At 44.6% G+C, this 21,199-nt stretch overlaps 2 protein-coding genes across 7 annotated transcripts in view; one reads left to right on the top strand and one right to left on the bottom strand.

The window, feature by feature from the left end:
- The window catches only part of LOC110496432 (anillin), a 19,260-nt gene extending 7,502 nt beyond the window's left edge, over positions 1-11,758 (bottom strand). For 4 of the 6 annotated variants that reach the window (XM_021572332.3, XM_021572335.3, XM_090208864.1 and 1 more), the window contains exons 1-11: positions 11,315-11,758; positions 6,417-6,570; positions 5,493-5,984; positions 4,934-5,298; positions 3,362-4,040; positions 2,899-3,152; positions 2,599-2,706; positions 2,344-2,476; positions 1,931-2,151; positions 1,575-1,726; positions 1,185-1,329 (exon numbers count right to left, since the gene is read on the bottom strand). In XM_021572332.3, the coding sequence (XP_021428007.3) occupies positions 1,185-1,329; positions 1,575-1,726; positions 1,931-2,151; positions 2,344-2,476; positions 2,599-2,706; positions 2,899-3,152; positions 3,362-4,040; positions 4,934-5,298; positions 5,493-5,984; positions 6,417-6,570; positions 11,315-11,332 (2,721 nt within the window). In that variant the 5' untranslated portion in view covers positions 11,333-11,758. The remainder of the gene's footprint in view (positions 1-1,184; positions 1,330-1,574; positions 1,727-1,930; positions 2,152-2,343; positions 2,477-2,598; positions 2,707-2,898; positions 3,153-3,361; positions 4,041-4,933; positions 5,299-5,492; positions 5,985-6,416; positions 6,571-11,314) is intronic. The other 2 variants (XM_021572333.3, XM_021572334.3) reach the window with 2 other exon arrangements.
- LOC110496431 (putative tyrosine carboxypeptidase MATCAP2) lies at positions 11,646-21,199 on the top strand. The gene is made up of 7 exons (XM_021572330.3): positions 11,646-12,579; positions 13,986-14,746; positions 16,818-16,961; positions 17,618-17,750; positions 18,184-18,489; positions 18,716-18,813; positions 19,516-21,199. The coding sequence occupies exons 1-7, from the start codon at positions 12,555-12,557 to the stop codon at positions 19,672-19,674; spliced, it is 1,626 nt and encodes a 541-aa protein (XP_021428005.1). The 5' UTR covers positions 11,646-12,554; the 3' UTR covers positions 19,675-21,199.

Here is a 21,199-nt window from a genome sequence, read left to right as displayed (position 1 = left end):
TCGATGTGAGTAAGACCTTTAAACAGGTCAACATTCACAAGGCCGCAGAGCCAGACGTATTACCAGGACGTGTACTCCGAGTACACGGTGACCGACTGGCAAGTGTCTTCACTGACATTTTCAACCTGTCCATGGCAGAGTCTGTAATACCTAAATGTTTCAAGCAGACCACCATAGTCCCTGTGCCCAAGAACACTAAGGTAACCTGCCTAAATGACTACCGACCAGTAGCACTCACGTCTGTAGGCATCATCCCAGAAACCCTAGACCCAAATCCAATTTGCATAGCGCCCCAACAGATGATGCAATCTCTATTGCACTCAACGCTGCCCTTTCCCATCTTGACAAAAGGAACACCTACAGTTGAAGTCGGATGTTTAAATACACCGTAGCCAAATACAGTTAAACTTAGTTTCACAATTTCGGACATTTAATTCTAGTAAAAATTCCCTGTCTTAGGTCAGTTAAGATCACCTCTTCATTTTAAGAATGTGAAAAGTCAGAATAACAGTAGAGAACAATTTATTTCAGCTTTTATTTCTTTCATCACATTCCCAGTGGGTCAGGTTTACATACACTCAATTAGTATTTGGTAGCATTGCCTTTAATTGTTTAACTTGGGTCAAACGTTTCGGGTAGCCTTCCACAAGCTTCCCACAATAAGCTGGGTGAATTTTGGCCCATTCGTCCTGACAGCTGGTATAACTGAGTTAGGTTTGTAGGCCTCCTTGCTCGCACACGCTTTTTCAGTTCTGCCCACAAATTTTCTATGGGATTGAGGTCAGGGCTTTGTGATGGCCACTCCAATACCTTGACTTTGTTGTCCTTAAGCCATTTTGCCACAACTGTGGAAGTATGCTTGGGGTCATTGTCCATTTGGAAGACCCATTTGCGACCAAGCTTGAACTTCATGACTCATGTCTTGAGATGTTGCTTCAATATATACACATACTTTTTCTGCCTCATGATGCAATCTATTTTGTGAAATGCACCAGTCCCTCCTGCAGCAAAGCACCCCCACAACATGATTCTGCCAGCCCCGTGCTTCACGGTTGGGATGGTTCTCTTCGGCTTGCAAGCCCCCCCCCCCCCCCCCAGCATAACAATGGTCATTATGGCCAAACAGCTCTATTTTTAGTCTGGCTTTTTTATGGCGGTTTTGGAGCAGTCTGTCGTGCCTTTACCTTCATCTTCTGTTTGATGCTGGTGTGTCCTTGACTCCTGGGCTCCTCTGCTGCTCTCCGAGACACGTCCTCCTTCACGATGACCTGCTTCACACAGGGCCTCTCGGTACTCTCCTTGATCCTGGTCGACCTGTACGCATCAATACTAGAAGAGAAAGGAAAACATGTAGAGAGTGAACAAGTATCAGAGTGTTAATTGGATACAAGAGTCTGAACGACCTAAGAGAAAATAGTTATGGGTCGTATCTTGAACTCAGTGAAACTAAAGTGACAAATAAAAAAAGCAGTTGACGTATCATTTGAAGGGGTGAAACTCAGACAGTTACATTAGAGATACCATCAAGTCAGTAAGGCACCAGTTAGGATATGTGGCGTTGACTGGTTGGTTACCTGTAGGGCAGGTTGTGGTCCTCATGTTCATCTGTCTCTAGGCTGTCTGATGACCCAGCCCGGAGCAAGCGAGCCCTTTGGAACTTACTGGGTCTGGAAACAATGTCAGGAGTCTGGCTCTTAGCGTTGAATGAACTGGCTGGGGTCGACGTCTGGGCAGGGATATACATAAAAATGTATTAGGTTGGCCCAAAAATGTCATTATTAGCCATGACATTAGTCCATGGGCACAAACAAAATAAGACACGCTTCCATTCAAAAGCAGTCCAATACATTAAATAGCTGAAAGATTATTATACTTTGTATGCTTAGCATTTTCCCCCCCATTTTGTTTCCAGCTTTGTACTGTAACTCACCATCATCTTCCTTACTGGGCTCTTGATCACAGCAGCCACCGACTCAGAGAAGGGGGCCAGGATGGACATCGAGGAGATGTTCAGTTTATCTTCCTCCTCTTCTCCTTCACCCTCCTCACCACTCAGCTCCTCAATCTGATCATGGAACCCGTCAAAGTTGTTGATCTCAGAGTTGTTGGACTGGTCCACTTTCATCTCCATCTCATGACTCTCTTCTTCATCTGCAGTGAGTGGAATGTTACCGTGATGCCATCACTTAAACTATAAGGGGGACTGCTATGATTAAGTTTGTTAATGACCGAAAACTTCCGATTAAAGCATCCAATTAAAGCATCCGAAGACCTCTATGATCAGTGTAATCTTAAGAAAGCCAAGTCAGTATGATCAAGTAGTGTACTCAGTAAATACAATACCCGATTCCTCCTCCTGTGTTTCTTCCTCAGAAGGTTTCTTGGGTGCAGCATTCAGGCTATCCAGAGGGGAAGCTGTTGGCTCATCAGGCTGTGAGACAACAGGCCCTCTCTCCTCAGGATGCTCAATCAGATCCTGAGAGAAATTATTACAGGCTCAATAACATTTCCTTCATAAGTGCTTTGCAGTCGTCCATCATACACCAGATATTAAGTTTTGTCCAAGCGGGATCGAAAGAAATATACTTCCCCACCAACCTTGGCCTGTGTGAGTTTCTTGGTGTCTACCACCTCCTCCTTGTTCTTCCAAATGTTGTTCCCTTTCTGGAAACGGTTACGAATCTGAGCCAGTTCTGACTCACGCTCCTGCAATAAAGAACAAGAAAAGGACTACTTTCCATCAGTCTGGTCACAAAACAAATGTCATAAATGTAATACTTTTAATAAAAAAATTAAATAAGCTATTTATTACAAAAAGAAACACCTAAGTGCTGTACAAAGGCAAAACTAAAGACATTAAGGTAGATGGTCTAGGTAAATAAAGTGAACTGTACATACCAGTTTCTGTTTCTGTGCAAGGGCAGTGGTGGCAGTGTTGGCAGCCTGGGCAGCTCTCAGCCTCTCCTGCACCAGCCTGGTGTTGGGGGTCACAGACTGGCTCACTACAGGGGTACGACCAGCCAGGCCTGCCCCAGACGGGTTCACGATGTTTGGGTTACAAGTGGCTGCTCCATGGCAGGTAGCAGGGGAACTCAGGCCAGAACGCTCCTGGCACCTCTCCCCAAAACGCTCCATGAACGACTTGACATCTGCTGGAAATCGAATAGAAAATATTCAGTAACTCTTGGAGGACAATGGAAGTGGACATACACATGTTTGAAACCAGCAATGGTTTGACCAGCAATTGTCAAATGAGCAGAGACGGTGTATTAAAACATCTGATATTTCAGAACATCCTAATAAGCTGTCGACTTTAGCGTAGGAAACAACAAAGCTAAGTTGAGTGCTAATTCTCGCTCACCTGGAGTTCCAGTTGCTCCAGCGGTGCCTCTCTGCTGCAGGGGAGTGGCCGGGGTGGTCTCCTTTGTGAACCTCTCCCTGGTCTGCAGGACAGATGGTCCAGTTGCTCCAGCTGTGCCTCTCTGCTGCAGGGGAGTGGCCGGGGTGGTCTCCTTTGTGAACCTCTCCCTGGTCTGCAGGACAGATGGTCCAGTTGCTCCAGCTGTGCCTCTCTGCTGCAGGGGAGTGGCCGGGGTGGTCTCCTTTGTGAACCTCTCCCTGGTCTGCAGGACAGATGGTCCAGTTGCTCCAGCTGTGCCTCTCTGCTGCAGGGGAGTGGCCAGGGTGGTCTCCTTGGTGAACCTCTCCCTGGTCTGCAGGACAGAGGGTCCAGTGGGCCTGATGGTAGAGGGCTGTGTGGGGAGCTCTGGCTTCTCGGGGCTACCGTTGACCTCCATGGCTCGGGACAGGGCCTGGTTCTTCAGGGGGCTCTGAGGCACAGGTGAGGCTGAGGAGAGAGCACCTTTCTCGGGGCTGGGGGTGAAGGCTGAGGCTCTCCCCTGGTAACTCCTCTGGGGACTGGATACAGGAGAGGGGAGACCTCTGCCTGTCCGTAGAGTTGGTCTGGCTTCAGGTACTTCAGTCTTCTGAGGGCTGGGGGGAAATGCTCTGGTGGACTTGACTGGGGAGTGGACATGCTGCTGAAGAAATGCAAGAGGGAAATAATTAACCAAACTGTTCAGTAAATCTCAAAGTCCTGTGCATGTGCGTTGAAACATAACTATTTAAAATAAGTTATTGCACACCGCATTCTTGCAAAGCATCACCAATACATATCTTAATGTGTTATTTTTCACATTCAAAATGGCTGTATAGAATCAGTTTCTCCCATGCATTGACATATTGACATACAGTTAGTTACTAATCATAATGTTCCTAAGTCAACTGTTGTATTTACGCGTCGGGGGGCTAGGGTCAGTCTGTTATATCTGGAGTATTTCTCCCATCTTATCTGGTGTGAGAAAAAAAAAATAATCTCTCAGCCCTAGGACCATGCCTCAGGACTACCTGATGACTCCTGGCTGTCCCCAGTCCACCTGGTCGTGCTGCTGCTCCAGTTTTCACTGTTCTGCCTGCGGCTATGGAACCCTGACCTATTCACCGGACGTGCTACCTTTTCCTGGACTTGCTGTTTTCGACTCTCTCTCTCTACCGCACCCGTTGTCTCAAACTCTGAATGATCGGCTATGAAAAGCCAACTGACATGAACTCCTGAGGTGCTGACCTGTTGCACCCTACAACCACTGTGATTATTATTATTTGACCCTGCTGGTCATCTATGAACGTTTGAACATCTTGGCCATGTTCTGTTATAATCTCCACCCGGCACGGCCAGAAGAGGACAGGCCACCCATCAGAGCCTGGTTCCTCTCTAGGTTCCTTCCTTTCTAGGGAGTTTTTCCAAGCCGCCATGCTTCTAAAATCAGCATTGCTTGCTGCTTGGGGTTTTAGGCTGGGTTCCTGTATAGCACTTTGTGACATCGGTTGAAGTAAAAGGGGCTTTAAAATTACATTTGATTGATTGGTGACTCACCTGGTTGGAATCCAGAGCAGGCTTTCTGTTTGACGACTGAGTCATTTGTGGACAGTCTGCAGCAGCAGAGGTGGGTTTGGCTCCAGCACCAGCCTCTCTCCTCCAAGCAGGGGTGGCGTTACTAACACTACCAGGCTTCTCTTGTGCATAGTCTCTGCTGCTGCGAGGGGCCGCGTGGCTGAGGTCATCCTCCCAGGACCCAATGGTGGCTGCGAGGTTGGCCAGCCGACCCTTCCTGCCTACAGGGGCCTCTGAGGACGCAGCAGCATGGACGGGTGTGGGGACTGGGGCTACGGCCTGCCTCGGCTGGGTCTGGTTCTTCACTGGGGACAGAGCTGCTGGGATGTCTGGAACCTCAGAGGTACCTTGGAAGGAAAAACATAGATATTCAAATGTGTCAGCCCAAAACACTGTTTAGTATGATTGTTGTAGTATAATTCAAAACTGATATTAGAAGTTGCATAAAAAAATGTTTTTCCAGGTCATCTATAAATGGTTAAGCAGGTGCTGGATGTACAAATGAAATGATCAAGCTAGTCAAAAAAATCATGCTTCTTACCTTCAGAGTCCCAGTAATGCCTCTGTTCAGCTAGTCTGGCCAGGCGAGACTTCATGGCAGCAGGGGTGGAGGAGGTGGGAGCCTCCCCCTGCTCTTCTCTGTTCCTCTGAAGAACTGTGCTAGTAGGCACCACCTCCACATCCCTGGTCCTCTGTGGAGCAGCACTCACAGCCACCTTCTCTGGTTTTGGGGCAGGGCGCTCTACCTCCGTGGCCCTGACCTGCTCTGGCACAAGCCGTGTTGCCACCATGGGCTCTGGTTCAGGAACGGGAAGAGCAGGGCAAACATCCACCATCTCTAGAGAAGAGGCAGAGAGAATGCTGGCTGGGCCCGTTGGGGGCTTCCGGTCAGTCTGGGGATCTGACAGAGTAGGGGTCAGGGTGCGAGGAGGCATTGCAGGCTCCCTGTTCTCCTCGCCAATAATGGTGGGCTTGTCAAGTTCACCTGAACGACTCCGCTTGGAGGGAGAGTGCTTGGTGGAATGTTGGGGGCCTGGGGGACAAGTAAGAAACACCACGAGTTAAGTTTACACACTGGACGATTTCCAATCCATAAAATGAATATAAGTATTTGATATACAGACAATCTGAAACGTCCCCATTTTGTCTATTTTTGTACACAGCACCGGGAAAGCTGCAAGACTAGACACATCCCACTCTGATTTGATCAGATCAGTCTCTGAGCAGTTTCAACAGTCAAGCTTCCTGTATGGAAAGCTCTGCACATGCAGGTCAGGAAGTTCAACCACTTCCTGAAGGCTAATGGAACCATCTGGCGTTTCAAATAAAACAAAACTAATCTACGCTATATTCACTTTCGCAACCAGAGGGAGCACTGCGCTCGCAAATAATAATTGGTACACTTTTATTCTCAAAGGGATACAACATAAAATGCATGATCTTTTTGTAGGAAAGCCTTCCTTACCTTTGTCGACGACAGGCTCTGTGACCAGGCTGTTGCATGTCTCAGCCAGAGGCTCCCTAGCTCTCTTGGCCATCTGTCTGTTGGAAGCAGTGGACCTCTCTGCCATTTTCTTCTGCAGGTTCTCCCTGCGAGCACGGGTCCTCTCCAGGAGTTTCTGAACAGGGAAGAAAAACAATACTTCATTATGACATAACATTTACATTTAGAGCACTGTGTGCATTTTTTCTTATTTTCTAATTTGATTGAATCTAATCAGAACAGGACTTAGTAGTAGCCACCGTACTGTCCAGTCAGCATTGACTAGCACATAAAAGTGACATTCCACACCATTGTAAAAGTGCAACTCCGCCACTTTTCAACCTCATTCATTATCTCCAACACCCAACCAGTGTCTACATAGGGCTGGGTGATATCAAATTCATTTGATTAATTCTAATGCATGTTTTTGTGCGATATTCCATATTTTGTAAACATTTCTGATGAGCGTTTATGTTCGCCTGTTCATGTCTTTTTGGTCTCGTCTCCTTCGCCCCTTCTACCGTTACTGAGCATCTTCCCAATTACACATGCACACCAAGCCCATCCCACTCACAGTAACAAATATGAACGATCACTACTTTCAACTCACTATTTGCATTTGGTCCAACAGAATCGGTCATATGGACACAAACACATGAAGACATTTTACTGTAATAAAGGAGAATTTAACATTACTAATAGCCTTTTTATGTATCAGCTCCTCAAATTCCAACTCCTCCAGAGCAGACCGCACTAAAACAGGAGTATCAATGAACACGGATTCTGGAAAATTCATGCTACCTTTCGGATGCTCAGTCCAACATACAACTAGATGCATTTTAGCCACAGACTGTTATAGTAGCTGTCTAGTCTGTTTGTAAATGTGCAATAAGCATTACAAAAACAAAGGAATTGGCAACTCATTCTCATTCTGAGAAATAAGGTAGGCCACTTGATTTCAACATCTGAACAAAGTGGACAGGCTAACATGCTGTTCAAACAGTTGGAGACGAACAGAACGGTGTGTTCATAACAATTCAACTGTTCTATCTTGTTAGCTAGCAAATAGATCCAAGTTAGCTATACTTTAAATATAAAGATCAGCTTGCTACTCACGAGCATGTGGGCTGTTGCTTGAGAGATTGTTTATGAGACCTGTGTTAATTTTCCATAATGCCTGCTACAAGAAGTTGGTCCATTATGCATGGTTCTGGTAAAATGTGTAAACAAAAGGGTACTTGAAAGTCAGATCAGTGATTATTGCAACAAATTATTAGTGGGTTGTATGGTTGTGGAAGGCTTACTCTTAACCTAGGCATAATTTCACAAGACCTGAATTAATAGATTATTGCTGACTTTTTGAATACAGTGCATTTTACATTTAACATTTCACAAATCTTGATATTTTGGATTGCCCATAAGTAAAATAAAAATAAAAAAATAATAAATACAAAAAAATAGATTTTATCTAGATGTTTAGGCCACATCGCCCAGCCCTATGTCTACATAGAGTATCACATTTATTTCATCAATGAAATGTATTTATAAAGCCCTTCTTACATCAGCCGATGTCACAAAGTGCTATACAGAAACCCAGCCTAAAACCCCAAACAGCAAGCAATGCAGGTGTAGAAGCACGGTGGCTAGGGAAAACTCCCTAGAAAGGCCAGAACCTAGGAAGAAACCTAGAGAGTAACCAGGCTCTGAGAGTATCTGTCCTTTGGTCTGATGAGTCCAAATTTGAGATTTTTGGTTGCAACCGCCGTGAGGTGCAGAGTAGGTGAACGGATAATCTCTGCATGTGTAGTTCCCACCGTAAAGCATGGGGGAGGAATTGTGATGTGTGGGGGTGTTTTACTGGTGACGCTGATTTATTTAGAATTCAAGGCATACAACAATCATGGCTAACAGCATTCTGCAGTGATATGCCATTTCATCTGGTTTGCGCTTAGTGGGACTATCATTTGTTTTTCAACAGGACAATGACCCAACACACCTCCAGGCCGTGTAAGGGCTATTTGACCAAGAAGGAGTGCATCAGATGGTTTGGGATGAGTTGGACAGCAGAGTAACAGAAAAGCAGCCAACAAGTGCTCAGCATGTGGGAACTTCTTCAAGACTGTTAGAAAAGCATTCTAGGTGAAGCTGGTTGAGAGAATGCCAAGAGTGTGCAAAGCTGTAATCAAGGCAAATAATAGCTACTTTGAAGAATCTAAAATGCGTCTCACAAAGACACGGCAGTTGGAACCAAAAATCTAAAATAAGGACTCATCAGACCAAAGGACAAATTTCCACCGATCTAAGGTCTATTGCTTATGTTTCTTGGCCCCAACAAGTCACTTCTTACTGGAGTCCTTTAGTAGTGGTTTCTTTCCAGCAATTTGACCATGAAGGCTGATTCACACTGAACAGTTGATGTTGATGTGTCTGTTACTTGAACTCTGTGAAGCATTTATTTGGTCTGCAATCTGAGGTGCAGTTAATTGCCGCTTTCTGAGGCTAGTAACTAATGAACGAGAGCAAGTTTCATCATAGCGCTTGATGGTTTTTGCGACTGCACTTGAAGTTCTTGAAATGTTCCGGGTTGACTGAACTTCATGTCTTAAAGTAATGATGGACTGTCATTTCTCTTTGCTTATTTTGGCTGTTCTTGCCATAATATGGACTTGGTATTTTACTAAATAGGCCTATCTTCTCTATACCACCCCTACCTTGTCACAACAACTGATTGGCTTGAACGCATTAAGGGAAACAAATCCACAAATGAACTTAAGGCACACCTGTTAATTGAAATGCATTAACCTACCTGATGAAGCTGGTTGAGAGAATGCCAAGTGTGCAAAGGGTGGCTACTTTGAAGAATCTCAAATATTATGTATATTTTGATTTGTTTAACACCCTTCTGGTTTCTACATGATTCCATGTGTGATATTTCATAGTTTTGATGTCTTCACTATTATTCTACAATGTAGAAAATAGTAAAAATAAAGAAAACCGCTTGAGTAGGTGTGTCCAAACCTTTGACTGGTACTGTAACTTAAAGTGGCAAATTTCTAGAAAAATATAACTTTAAAAAGTTCTACCCAATGACAGTTATTTTCAAACACAGACTTGCAGTGATGTGGTGGGCAAGAAAATACACTCCCCCTGGCTAGAAACTCGTTGCAGGTTTTGAAAATCACTTTCTTACGTTTAAATTCTACACTGATATCACAGAAACATTGATTAGGACCTTCTCATCTTTTTAACCACATCATCAGAAACACACTGTTTTCACATATGTAGACATTGGTTTGGTGCTGCAGATAATGAACATGAGGTTGAAAAGTGGTGGAGTTGCCCTTTAAGTTGGTGCCATTTTAGTATGTTTTCCTTTCTGTTCTATTTTATTGAACCCATAGTGAACAGTGGATGGAGGGGGTCTATGGCTTTCAAATAGTGAAAACGTTTTCGTCCACATCACAGGGTCAACAAAAACTACTGGGTCTGAAGGCGATAAAAGGCTGTCATTGCCTCTAAACTTATTCTCCCTGGCCTCCTCATGTCATGTCTGTTCTTCTCATCTGTACACTAAAACCCTAGCTGGCCCCCCAGTCCAAGGCAAACAGTCCTGAGGCATGATTTATTGCCCTGGGCCAGAGCCCTGGCTGCTACAGTGCAAGACAACACATTCCTGCCTGTTTCAGAGTTCCCTTAACAGCTCTCTCACCCGGCTAGGCTGTGTGGAAAACTTGTTAAAGTGGTCGTCATTCCTTAGGAATGAGCCACCCCTGTCATGTTGTGGCTACTGGATTTGAAATCTCACGAGGCCTTTCTATTGGTTGGAGTGGAAATTTGAGGGATTTTGTATACTGCCGATGGCCGCTGCTTCTTCTATATCTGAGTTGTCATGGAACACAACCAGTACCAAACCAGGGTGAATTTTAAAATTAAATCTAGCTAGTCCTCATGGTGCATTTGGTAAAATTGATAGTGAAATTGTCAGGCAGCTGCTGTATGGAAATTAAGGTTAAAACACCCAGTGTAACTGAAAACACTAAACACTAAACGTTAATTCCTGTATTCATATTCAAACTCTTAATTTTGTCATAGTAGTTTTGACTAAAGGAGTCAACGGTTGGAACTACTCCAAGCTCCAACTTGTCCTGGGGAGAATGGAATCCATTCATTCATTCCCAATAAGGGAATTGTAGATTTCTCTCTCCCTGCTCGCACGTTAAGGGAGGGGCTTGTTGACAAGAAGAATCACCCGACTGCTTTATGCGGGCATGTAACGTACAGCATTATAATTATGAAGAGGAAAAATACCTTCAGAACAGGAGCTACAGGAGAATGTTTATTGAATTGTTTTATTTCTGCCTTCTCTATTCCAGACATTCTGAAATTCACTAAAGCATCCCATGTATGTAACTTTAGTCTTTCACTTTTCACACTGAAGGTGTCAGGGTTTAGATGTAACTTATATAACAGCTGACTTGGCTATCTAACATGCAACGTTTCCAACAACTTTCAGTTGAGGTTATACATTTGAAATCGGCCAGTTTTAGCTAGTTAACAAAATATTAAAATTCCCTTTTGTTGAAGAACAAATGAACGAGGTAGTTAACAGCTACCTAACCCCCACTAAGTTAACACGCGATTAACGCCAGCATGCATGCAGGTTTTACAACATTATTTCAGTGCTACAAATATGTAGTTTAATGACAGTCACTGAGTATTTTGGTTATCAAACCAGTTTAACATCTTAATGCAATGCAACAAGCAAATTGTTTTTGATAGCTAACATTAGCTGGCCATGGCATGGTAGCTAACGTTAGCTAGCAAATGTTAACCATTACTTATTAGCTATAGTAGATAAAATAAAGAAAATGTGCACTCACCTCGGTAAACGGATCCATTCCGATAATAGTTTATCTTTGTTCAAATCTACTGACTTAGCTATATTAAATAATTATCGTTTATCTATTCTAATTCCACAAACGCGGAAAGTTTATGAGCCGACGTTTCTCCAAACCAGTCGCCTCCGTTCCTGTTTTTTTTTTTTTTTTTAAAGAAACATCTGTTCAAGATTTGAATTTCAGCGCTTTGTTCACTGCGCAGACTCCGACGGTTGGAATCGCGCAGGATTCACGAAACAGCCAATGATGAACACAATGGGCGTAGACAGACGCATTATAGCCAATCAGATTCAAGTTTCACTCTCAATTCGATTCAAAGGGCTTTAATGGCATGAGAAACATATGTTTACATTGCCAAAGCAAGTGAAATAGATAATAAACCAAAGTGAAATAACAAAGTCTAGGTCCAAGAGGCTTCTAAAAGTCATAAGACTTTTGAACATCTAGTCAAATGGCTACCCCCCCCCCCCCCCCCCCCCTGTTGGCTAGAGGCTCTTAAGTAAGCATTTCACTGTAAGGTCTACCTACACCTGTTGTATTCTGCGCATGTGACTAATACAACTTGATTTGATTTGAAATCAGAAATGAACAGTAAACATTACACACACACACACACAGTACATAGAGACCATTTAGAGCCGATTTCACATGTAGAGAAATATCTCTGAATCTGATCAGCTGAATTTTTCTATATATATCTCTAGAATAGAACAGAATAGTTTGTCTGTCTGTCTGTGTCTGTCGATTGTACTTTCTCTCAACCACACAAAGCCAATGGGACAGCTTACTTAGCTGTATCCTGCACATTCAAGGCCCTTTATTCACATTAGTATAAACTATGTATAAACTATAATGACACAACAAATATTGTCTCTTATTATCTTATTATCTCAGAAGCACAAATGTTTATGTGTGACGTTGCCGGGGCACCATGGAAACAGCTCGTATCTTGTCACAGCTCCAGAACTACAGCGACACGACTGATGCCGAGGAGCTCAACGAAGGACGTTCTCTGCTAGCTGGGTAGCTGCTGTTATCGACCATAGCCAGCTAGTCTTGTTCAGTTTGACCTAGCTAACTAGCGAGCTAGGTTAGGTTAGTGTCTGTTGGCAAGCTTGTTAGCTAGCTAACGTTAATTGTTAGCTAGCTATAATAGCAAGCTACTTGTTTTTTGCTTGGAAGACGTTGTCAAGTGGTTATCCGCAGAACAAAGTCTCAGAGGATGCTCGAATCAATAAACGTCACTGGTATGTATGCACTTGATCTGTGTTATGCCTTGAATTCACTTGAATATGTCCAACCTGGTCAGAACGCCGGCAGCAACAGAAACACACGGAACTTCAAACAGATACAATGCTTTATTGGTTACTGTTATGTAGCTAAGCATACTTTATGATGATTTTAAAGTGTCTTCGTTATTAGGTTTATAACAGTTGTGCTGCATATATGCTCCATTTTCCTATCATTCTGCAACTGTTTTGACACTAAGTTATTTTAGACATAATTACAAAGCTGTCATAAAGTAATTACATGCTTAATAATAATAATGCATTTTATTTTAAGTGCTTTTCAAGACGCCCAACGACACTTTAAATAAAATCACACATTCAAATAAATAGCTATATAAAAGTACAGCCAAATTGTTATAACAGTCTAAATATGCATTCTAACTTCCAGTAGCTATTGTACTGCATTACTTGTCGGTACTATACTTCCTCAAAAATCTAAATGAAGCTATTTTGCAGTGCACCACGACAATTATTTTGTAGAAGAACTGCAAAAGACACCTGTTGCTGTAATAAAGCAGAAAACATTGACATGGTCAAAAGGGATATTTATCCATTCTTAATGTATTTGTTCTGTGACCAGCTACTGACTCCCTTATCTTTTGGAATGATTCAGCTTGGCAATGTTATCTGGAATGGTTTGTTTTCAAATCTGTTGTTGCCATGTGATCTGCTGAAGCCCTGAAGTGGTTGTGTTGTTAGTGCAGTGGTTGCATAACTTCCACATCAGTGCTCCTGTCTGAACAGAGTGGTTATACAGAGTGTGATGATGCTCCTGGTCATCCAGCCATCCCACTGGAGGTCAGGACACAAGGCTCTGCACAAGGGCTGCTACACTGTCAGACTCTGGAGACATGATGGGAATAATTAGGTGACTAGGCCTACATCATAACTGACTGTGCTTTGTGCATAGAGAAATCAATGAAGCATAGTTGCTAGTCCCACTAAGGACTGCTGATACGACTGCTATAAAGTTGTAACTGCAGAGTATGTTGGATATGTCCATTTGAGGTCTATGCACTGTGATTCTATGAAGGGGAAGAGGATAGTAGCAGCCTTTATTACCCGAGGCTGATTGAGTCAGTGTTGCATTGCAAACCCAAACCGATGATATCACCTTCTGAGCTATTGAATAAACCTCTGTTAGGGTTCTCTGAACAACGCACGCACACATGACAGAATTCACATAAGTCTAGCTTTAGAGCTGAACTGGCTGCAGACTGAAGACACTCCTCTGTGTCTTGTTCTGTAAGAGGATTAGTCTATGTACTGTTCAGCGAGTGAGTGAGAGAATCTAAAATAAGTAAGCTGCTGCGTCAGTATTACTGACTCAACCCTCGGTCAGTCATCATCACTTGTTGTTTCAGAAAGGCTCCATTGGCCAGAGATGGAGCAGTCTAAGAAGTTCCTCCTTAGCTCGATGGTGCCGGTAGAGATGGAGATCTCTAAGAAGTACTCGAGCCCCAGGGTGCCAGACAAGCGGCCTGTGAGCCCCACTCAGGTGTGCCTGGAGAAGCTGTCATCCAGCATCCTCAAGGACCTCTTCACCACGGGAACCAGCAGCTACAATGTACTCCTGCAGGCCGAGGAGGAGGAGAGACAGAGCCCCAAGCACTCCCCGTACCGCAGGCCCAAGAAGACTGTGAGATGTGCCTCTACAACCTGCAGGTCACACGACAGCCACCGCCGTCCGTCTGTAACTCCTCTGTTACTGTTGGGCCAGCAGGGCAGCGGAGACACCAGGCTCTCCTCCCACCACCATGTCTTCTCCTCCGCCTCAGGGGGCTTCCCCAGCGGACCCAAGCCAGCCCACAGCATCAAGGTCCTGGGTAGCACCACGTGCCTGTCCCCCAGCCCTGTCTCCCGGCCCCGGAAAACATGCTTCACCAGCTCACCCCGTACCAAGCTGCCGTCTCTGCCCAGAGGAGGGGTGATGCGCGAAGGGGAGAATGCCGGGGTCAAGAAGCTCTGCATCCTCACTGCCATCAAGCCGTCCAATGTGGAGAAGGAGAAGGTGAAGTTCTTCAAGTCGGACTTCAGCTACAATCCTCAGTTTGAGTACAGCAACCCTGTGTCTCCGCTGGTGCTGGCTCGCCACAACAACGCCTCCGACCGCTTTCTGACACAGGTGAGACCCATGTTAATGAATTAATAGCACTTTTCGGCCATTTTAAACCAGAAATCTACCTACATTTCTGAAATCTAGCTAACACAGTGGAGAGGTGAGGAGTGAACTACCATGTCAATCACTGTCACAGGTAAGTGTAAGGCCAGGAAAGGGACACAGGTTTTATACAACTATTTTCAGCGAAGGCAAGAGGTAGACTGAGCTGAAGTAAATCTGGCCACTCAGTGAAAGCCACGTAACCAAGTAGCAGACAAATCCTGTCAGACAAGATTGGATGGATTATTTGGGAAAAACTTGCTTTAAAACTCCAGCTTAGCACACCAGTGGAGATAGAAAAAGACACCAGTGCTCTCTCTGTCTGAGCTGTAGGGTTGAGGCAGAAAATATCTATCCACATTAGTATGTATCAAATGGATATCCACATTAGCCCTTATTCTGGGCAGATATCCAACAAGGTACTCTACCGACAGATCAATAGTTGAGTATGTTAAAAGTCATGTTGTGATTACGCCAACAGGAAAGACAAGAGAAATCAGACGCCGTAAAGCTTAATGGATACATGAATAGGAATGCACATCTTTGTACGATACATAGATAGTTAGCGGAGCTACAAGAATGAATTGAGGGACAAATACGTTTCCAATAAAAGGCCCGAGGTTTATGCTCTAAAGTAATGAGTACTACTGTAAATCACAAGGATTGTAATAGATAGGCCGCTGTCTAAATTATAGTTCTGTAGAATTAATAGAATGTAGTCTGGTCTAGTGTTTCGAGTGCGGTTTGAACTTAGTAGCATCCCCTGAGGTGTGCTGTTGCATACTAGCTACCTGGGTAACACTAGTATACTGATAGTAACATATGGCAGCCTCTTTAGTTGAGTGAAGACTACAGGAAATGCACTGTAAAGTGATCCTGTGGAGGATATTGCAGTTTGTGCTATCATGTTTTCTTTCTTCCACTCCTGGCACCAGTCTTGTTTTACACACTCCCAGTATATACAACTGTGTGTCCATTCATTCTACTGATGTAGATTTAATGTAGAAAAGGACACCTTTTTTTGTTACATACTCCATGATCAGAATGAACTGTTATTAAACTTAAATAAACGATGAAACACAAATTAGGCTATCTGCCCAACTTTAGACACTGATTTACTCTATGTGATGTGAACAGGTAATTGTACTATTGCATAACATCTCCAGTTACTGTACATTTCACAGAACTGACTTGATTTCTGGTCTCTACTTGATCTCTGTGGTGTGTGTGCTGGGGCGAGAGAGAGGATGATCTCTAATGACCTGTAGAGAGTAGGGACTGTCTCTTAAGCCTAGTCCACAGCCCTGAACACACACTAGAGAGAATGGAGAAAGCACTGACCTGTTCTGCCCTGACCTGGCTACTGGACAAAATGACTCCAAGTGCTATTCCCAATAGGGAGCTATTTATATAGCTCAGGGAGGGGCAACTGGCAGCCCACAGGGCCCTGCTCAAGGTGCGAATTCAAAATGTGGTTGTGCATCAACAGTTTTTCTATTGTTATGTCAGTCACTGATAGTCACTCAATTAGCCCATGTCAGCAAAACATTTGTCGATTGTTAAGTTATTCTAGCGGACTGCTATCTAAATGTGAAGTAATCAAGGGCAAATTAAAGCCCTGTGGTGAAATGTGTAGAATTGTAGCAAATTAACTGTAAAATTGCATTTTCTCTACACCCTATGGCAACATGTGTGGAATTGCACAAAATGAACTCTAAAACTTAGGGGCAACTGTGGCCCCTCATGATGAGTTCAGATTTTTGGAGTTCCCAACCCCCATTAAAGTTGCCCATCCCCGATATAGCCTAATTATAGGGAGCTGTTTTCTATGCAGTATGTCCCTTCAAACAAATCAACTGAAGGAAGAGACAAGTTCTTGTTATTTCCCTCAATATCATCTGAACACAAGTTGCACTCGAATGGAATCAAGCCTTTATAGCTGTATCCTTACCAAGATAATACCGGAGTCCATCATTAGATTTGAGCATAATGTTGTCTGTTAGTTGACGGCATGTCATTGTGTTTCTCCCTACAGGCGGTGCGTATCATGGAGTTGGCCCTCCAGAAGTATGGGAACTATGAGAAGTTTGAGCAGGCCACAGGGGGAAACTTGCTCACCAAGGGCCGGATCTGGTACCTGGTCAAGAAGTACATGGAAAAGGAGGGCTGTATTGGGGAGGTGAGAGAGCGTCTTGAGTAATCTGATCCTAGATCTGTGGTCAAGGGCAACTTTTACCTGGAGAAAGGTACCCCTTACCACAGATCCTGGGTCAGCTTTGTTTTAATCATCTAATGGCTATGCCAGAGAGCAGTTCCCAGGTACTCCTGGGTATAAAAGAACAGCCACACAGATACAGGAGAAGGCCGACATCCCCGCGGTGACAGGCAGCTTGTACAAGGTTTCCGTTTCCCTTAGCACATCCTGCTGACCCCTCTGTTGGCCCTGTCGTTTTTGCTGAATAGATTAATAACAACCTCTGTCATGTTCTGAGCCATGAAGGTCATAGAGAATACAGGAAACAGCCAGAATAAAGTACCAGGCTGCCAAGACGGGCTGGTTCGCCAAGCCAGGGGCTGGTTCGTCATGTTCCTCCTAAAGCTCCCTCCCAAAAATCACTATAATTAACATTCTGCACACCCCAATCAGAACAATTCCCTCATATGACGTAACCGCCACACAGTCCCCTCCTCACATAGTAACCCCATATCCTGCTTTGGTACCGTAGCGCTTATTAAGGTACACATTTCATAACTACATATCTCTCTGTGGTGTCTTTGCCAGATAGTGCTCCATATAAAGTGAGTCTCAACATCACTCCCTCTGTCTGTTGTCAGATAGTGGTCAATGTGACAGACGACCTCCTCTCCAGAGCGTCCATGACGGTGGTGAACAGCCGGCCTACTCTGACCATCAACATTGCCACAGCCCGGGAACACTGGCTGGAGGGCATGCTACGACATGAGATCAGTGAGTGGTATAACTCCATTATACCTCTATCATACTTACGGTAGTTTTGTCAAGAGGTGCACAAATCCCAGTGTTTTTCCAGTATTACAGCCACACAGTAATGTCTTTCAAGGGTCTTTCGATGCACAGAGTTTCTCCTGGATCACGGAGAATGGGTCAGAAGTGTTAGGTTCAAAACATGTCTTGGTAAGAAGCACATACGCAACCACAGCACATTTAAATGAACACAATCTTTACTCATGGTACTGGACCACTCAATACTGAACTTGCTGTGTGCTGCCTCGGACCACTAGTCTGCTCTGCTGTACTCAGCAGCACAGTTATTTTTTCGAGGATGAGTTCAGCTTCCAAGTACATTGTCAATGGGTCTCTTCACCCTGTTGGTGCAATATAGCCACTGTGGTCATTTCCTGTGTCTGTGCCCTCTCCCCAGGCACACACTACTTCCGGGGCATCAACAACGCCCAGCAGCCGTGGAGCAGCGGAGTCGGCAGGAAAAAGCACAACCTCCGACCTTTGAACCCTACTGAGGAGGGGCTGGCCAGCATCCACTCTGTCCTGTTCCGTAAGGACCCTACCCTGTGGAGGGCTGCCTTGCTCTACTACACTGTGTACCAGGCCAGCCGCATGTCCTTCTCTCAGCTGTTCCACAGCCTGGGACGCTTCGTCCAGGACCCCAACACACGCTGGGACTACTGTGTACGAGCCAAGAGGGGGCAGGGCGACACCGCACAGCCTGGTAACTAACACAGACACGTTTGTTCACACGCCCATACATAGGCATTCCTGCATGCAGGCACACACTTATCTCTAGCTTTCGCCTTGTATCCTACTGGAGTCAGCATTTTCTACCAGGCCTTGGGTGTTTCAGTACGTACTGCTGTCATCTTGATGGGCTTGTTGTATATTTCAGCTTGTTTCAGTACGTACTGCTGTCATCTTGATGGGCTTGTTGTATATTTCAGGCTGTTTCAGGAAGGACCAGGTGTACCTGGACGGCATCCTGAAGATTCTAAGACACAGAGAGAGGATTAACTTCCAGCTGCTCATGTCCCTGGGGAAGGTGGGTAACGGGGTCTGTTTAATGTGTCAGACTAGAACCCGTAGACATAGCAAGAGTAGGTTTATCAGGAGGCTGCCTAACCGGCTAACAAGGTAACCAATTCTTATTCTATGGTCTGCATCCTATGCATTTTTGTGCATAATAATTATTTTTCAAAGGGTTTGCATTACACTGCAGACAGGAGACAAAGGCAATACTTTGGATGTGTTTGACTGCACAGCTTTCATATTATTCTCCTCTCTTCCTCTCTCCTTCACCATAACGACAATGCTTATTTGCACATGAAATTGAATGAGATGCCAGGTTGAACAAGCTTATGTAACTACAGCTGTATGAGAGAGCAGAGCAGACCATGTGATTCTGCCTGAGAAGAAGAATGACTTCAGGCATAGGGAGGGAACACATGACTCACAATGTGTGGGCTTCCAGTGTTACTGCTGTCTGTCCTCCTAGGCTTATCTGTATAGCACAGGTGGCCAACCCTCCGAGAGAGCTACTTGGTATGCAGGCTTTTGTTCCTGCCCTGCTCGAACACATCAATGAGCTGCTCATCAGGGCAGTTCCAGGTGTGTTAAAGTAAGGCTGGAACAAAAGCCTGACAGGAGGGGGTTGGCCACTGGCACTCCCTGCTTAATAGAAACCTTATTTTATTAAATTAGCACAAATTCCATCTTGATTGTTCCTGTCTGCCTGCCTGCCCAGGTGTCGTACGAGGACGTGGATCGTCTGAAAGGCCTGGCGCTGATGGAGCATGTGAGGATACCTCACTTCTTGCAGGACATGGCGTGCTACGCTGAACAGCTGGAGAAGATCATGGAGGTCAACCAGCTGACTGACGAGGAGCTCAGGGTGCTCATCTGAGACATGGAGGAGTAGAGGGCCTGCCCACTCAGTTACTCCAACACATAGCTTGTACAGGTTAACAGCAACCTGACCGAGATCCATTTGGGATTGAAACGTTATGTATATAACAAAGGCATAGAGGTTGTTATGAGGTATGTGTTGGAGTAAGTGAATGTGCGGGTCCTTCTGGCCCGGGTACCCCATGAGAAGTGATGATACGCTCCTCATCTGAGCATGCCCAGAAAGAGGTGACCCCTGACCCTCCAGCACACCTTACCTCCACCAAGCTAATGAGCTACCGGAACCTCATTAAAGTCAGTGGCATCATTCACAGTGACATTCCTGCATCTCACCACCAGTACCATCCCCAACAGGCAAAATTGCATGTTGCATCATGATGATGTCATTTCCTGGTTGTAAACTGGCTTTCCACCACATATGGTAGCTGTGTGACGTGACATGACTTGTGCAGTGTACTGTATTGTATGTAGGGTTTCTCTCTCCATTTCTATATGCACCCCAAAGCCAAGTGTAATTGCATTTTCAATCTCCTGTTCAAAAGACTAAGGGGTTCCTATACTAATGTTTCTAAACAGAGTTTTACCGTACTGGTTGGTTGCTGTTGTTATAGTTGATGTTCAGGTAATGACCCATGAACCAGAGAGTGTGTGTGTTTGTCAGGGTCGGGCTGCAGTGAGAGACATAGAGAAGAGAGACGGCTATGGTATCATAAAAGCACAACATTGACTCATGATGTGGCCAGGTCACAGTGGAGAAAGGCATGTGGAAGAGGCAAAACTAATGAAGCACAAGATGGCAGCATAGTGCTGAGATAGTAGGAATGGGACAGCATAGAAATGCATTGCGAATCATATGTATTTGTGCCCGGTTGACATATCCTGCAAGAGGTTACCTTGGCGCAGCAATCCCTCCAAAACAACCACTTTCTTACGATTTGCACTTTTTTCTCCAGCGTTGAACTGCTTTATTTCTGGCAGTTTCCTTAGAGATAACCTTATAACCTTACACTGATGAACTCTCCCTCCTGCATTTTAAAACAAACCAATAGGCATAGTGTTTTTAAAGGCAGGGTGTAACTAATATTGTACTGTAATGTTTTTCTCCTTTTTGTCAAACATGATTGACAGGTCGTTGATTTTCGGGCTTTTGGTACCTGTTTTGAGAACTGAACACTGTGATATTTGATAAATATTGTTCAATTGACACTTTCAACTAGCCTGGTCCGAGATCAGTTTGTGCTCTCTTGCCAATAGTTATTTACAATGTCCATAGGAGTTGGCAGGATAGCACAAACTGATCTGGGACCAGGATAACTTTGACCTGATGTAGGTAGCATGTTTGCTGCCGCTACTTCACCACAAATGGCCCTGGGTATGATCTAACTGTATGATGAGCACTAGTGTTTATAAGTGACATTGCGCTATGTATTGAATTGTACTGTAACTGTACTGTGTTTTAATGCCTCCTGATGGTCACTGAAGCCCTGGGAATCCCTAATAAAGCGGATTTATCACCTTGGAAA

This window comes from Oncorhynchus mykiss, chromosome 18 (genome assembly GCF_057628025.1).
Source record: "Oncorhynchus mykiss isolate SJ-2025 chromosome 18, ASM5762802v1, whole genome shotgun sequence".
NCBI lineage: Eukaryota > Metazoa > Chordata > Actinopteri > Salmoniformes > Salmonidae > Oncorhynchus > Oncorhynchus mykiss.
This window is presented reverse-complemented; position numbering and strand designations above follow the sequence as displayed.

Bases quoted from the DNA above. Each gene is read 5' to 3' on its own strand.
- LOC110496431 (XM_021572330.3), top strand. From the start codon at position 12,555: ATGCTCGAATCAATAAACGTCACTG. The intron at 14,747-16,817 runs GTGAGACCCATG...TTCTCCCTACAG, and splicing joins CCGACCGCTTTCTGACACAG to GCGGTGCGTATCATGGAGTT. The intron at 18,814-19,515 runs GTGGGTAACGGG...CTGCCTGCCCAG, and splicing joins TGCTCATGTCCCTGGGGAAG to GTGTCGTACGAGGACGTGGA.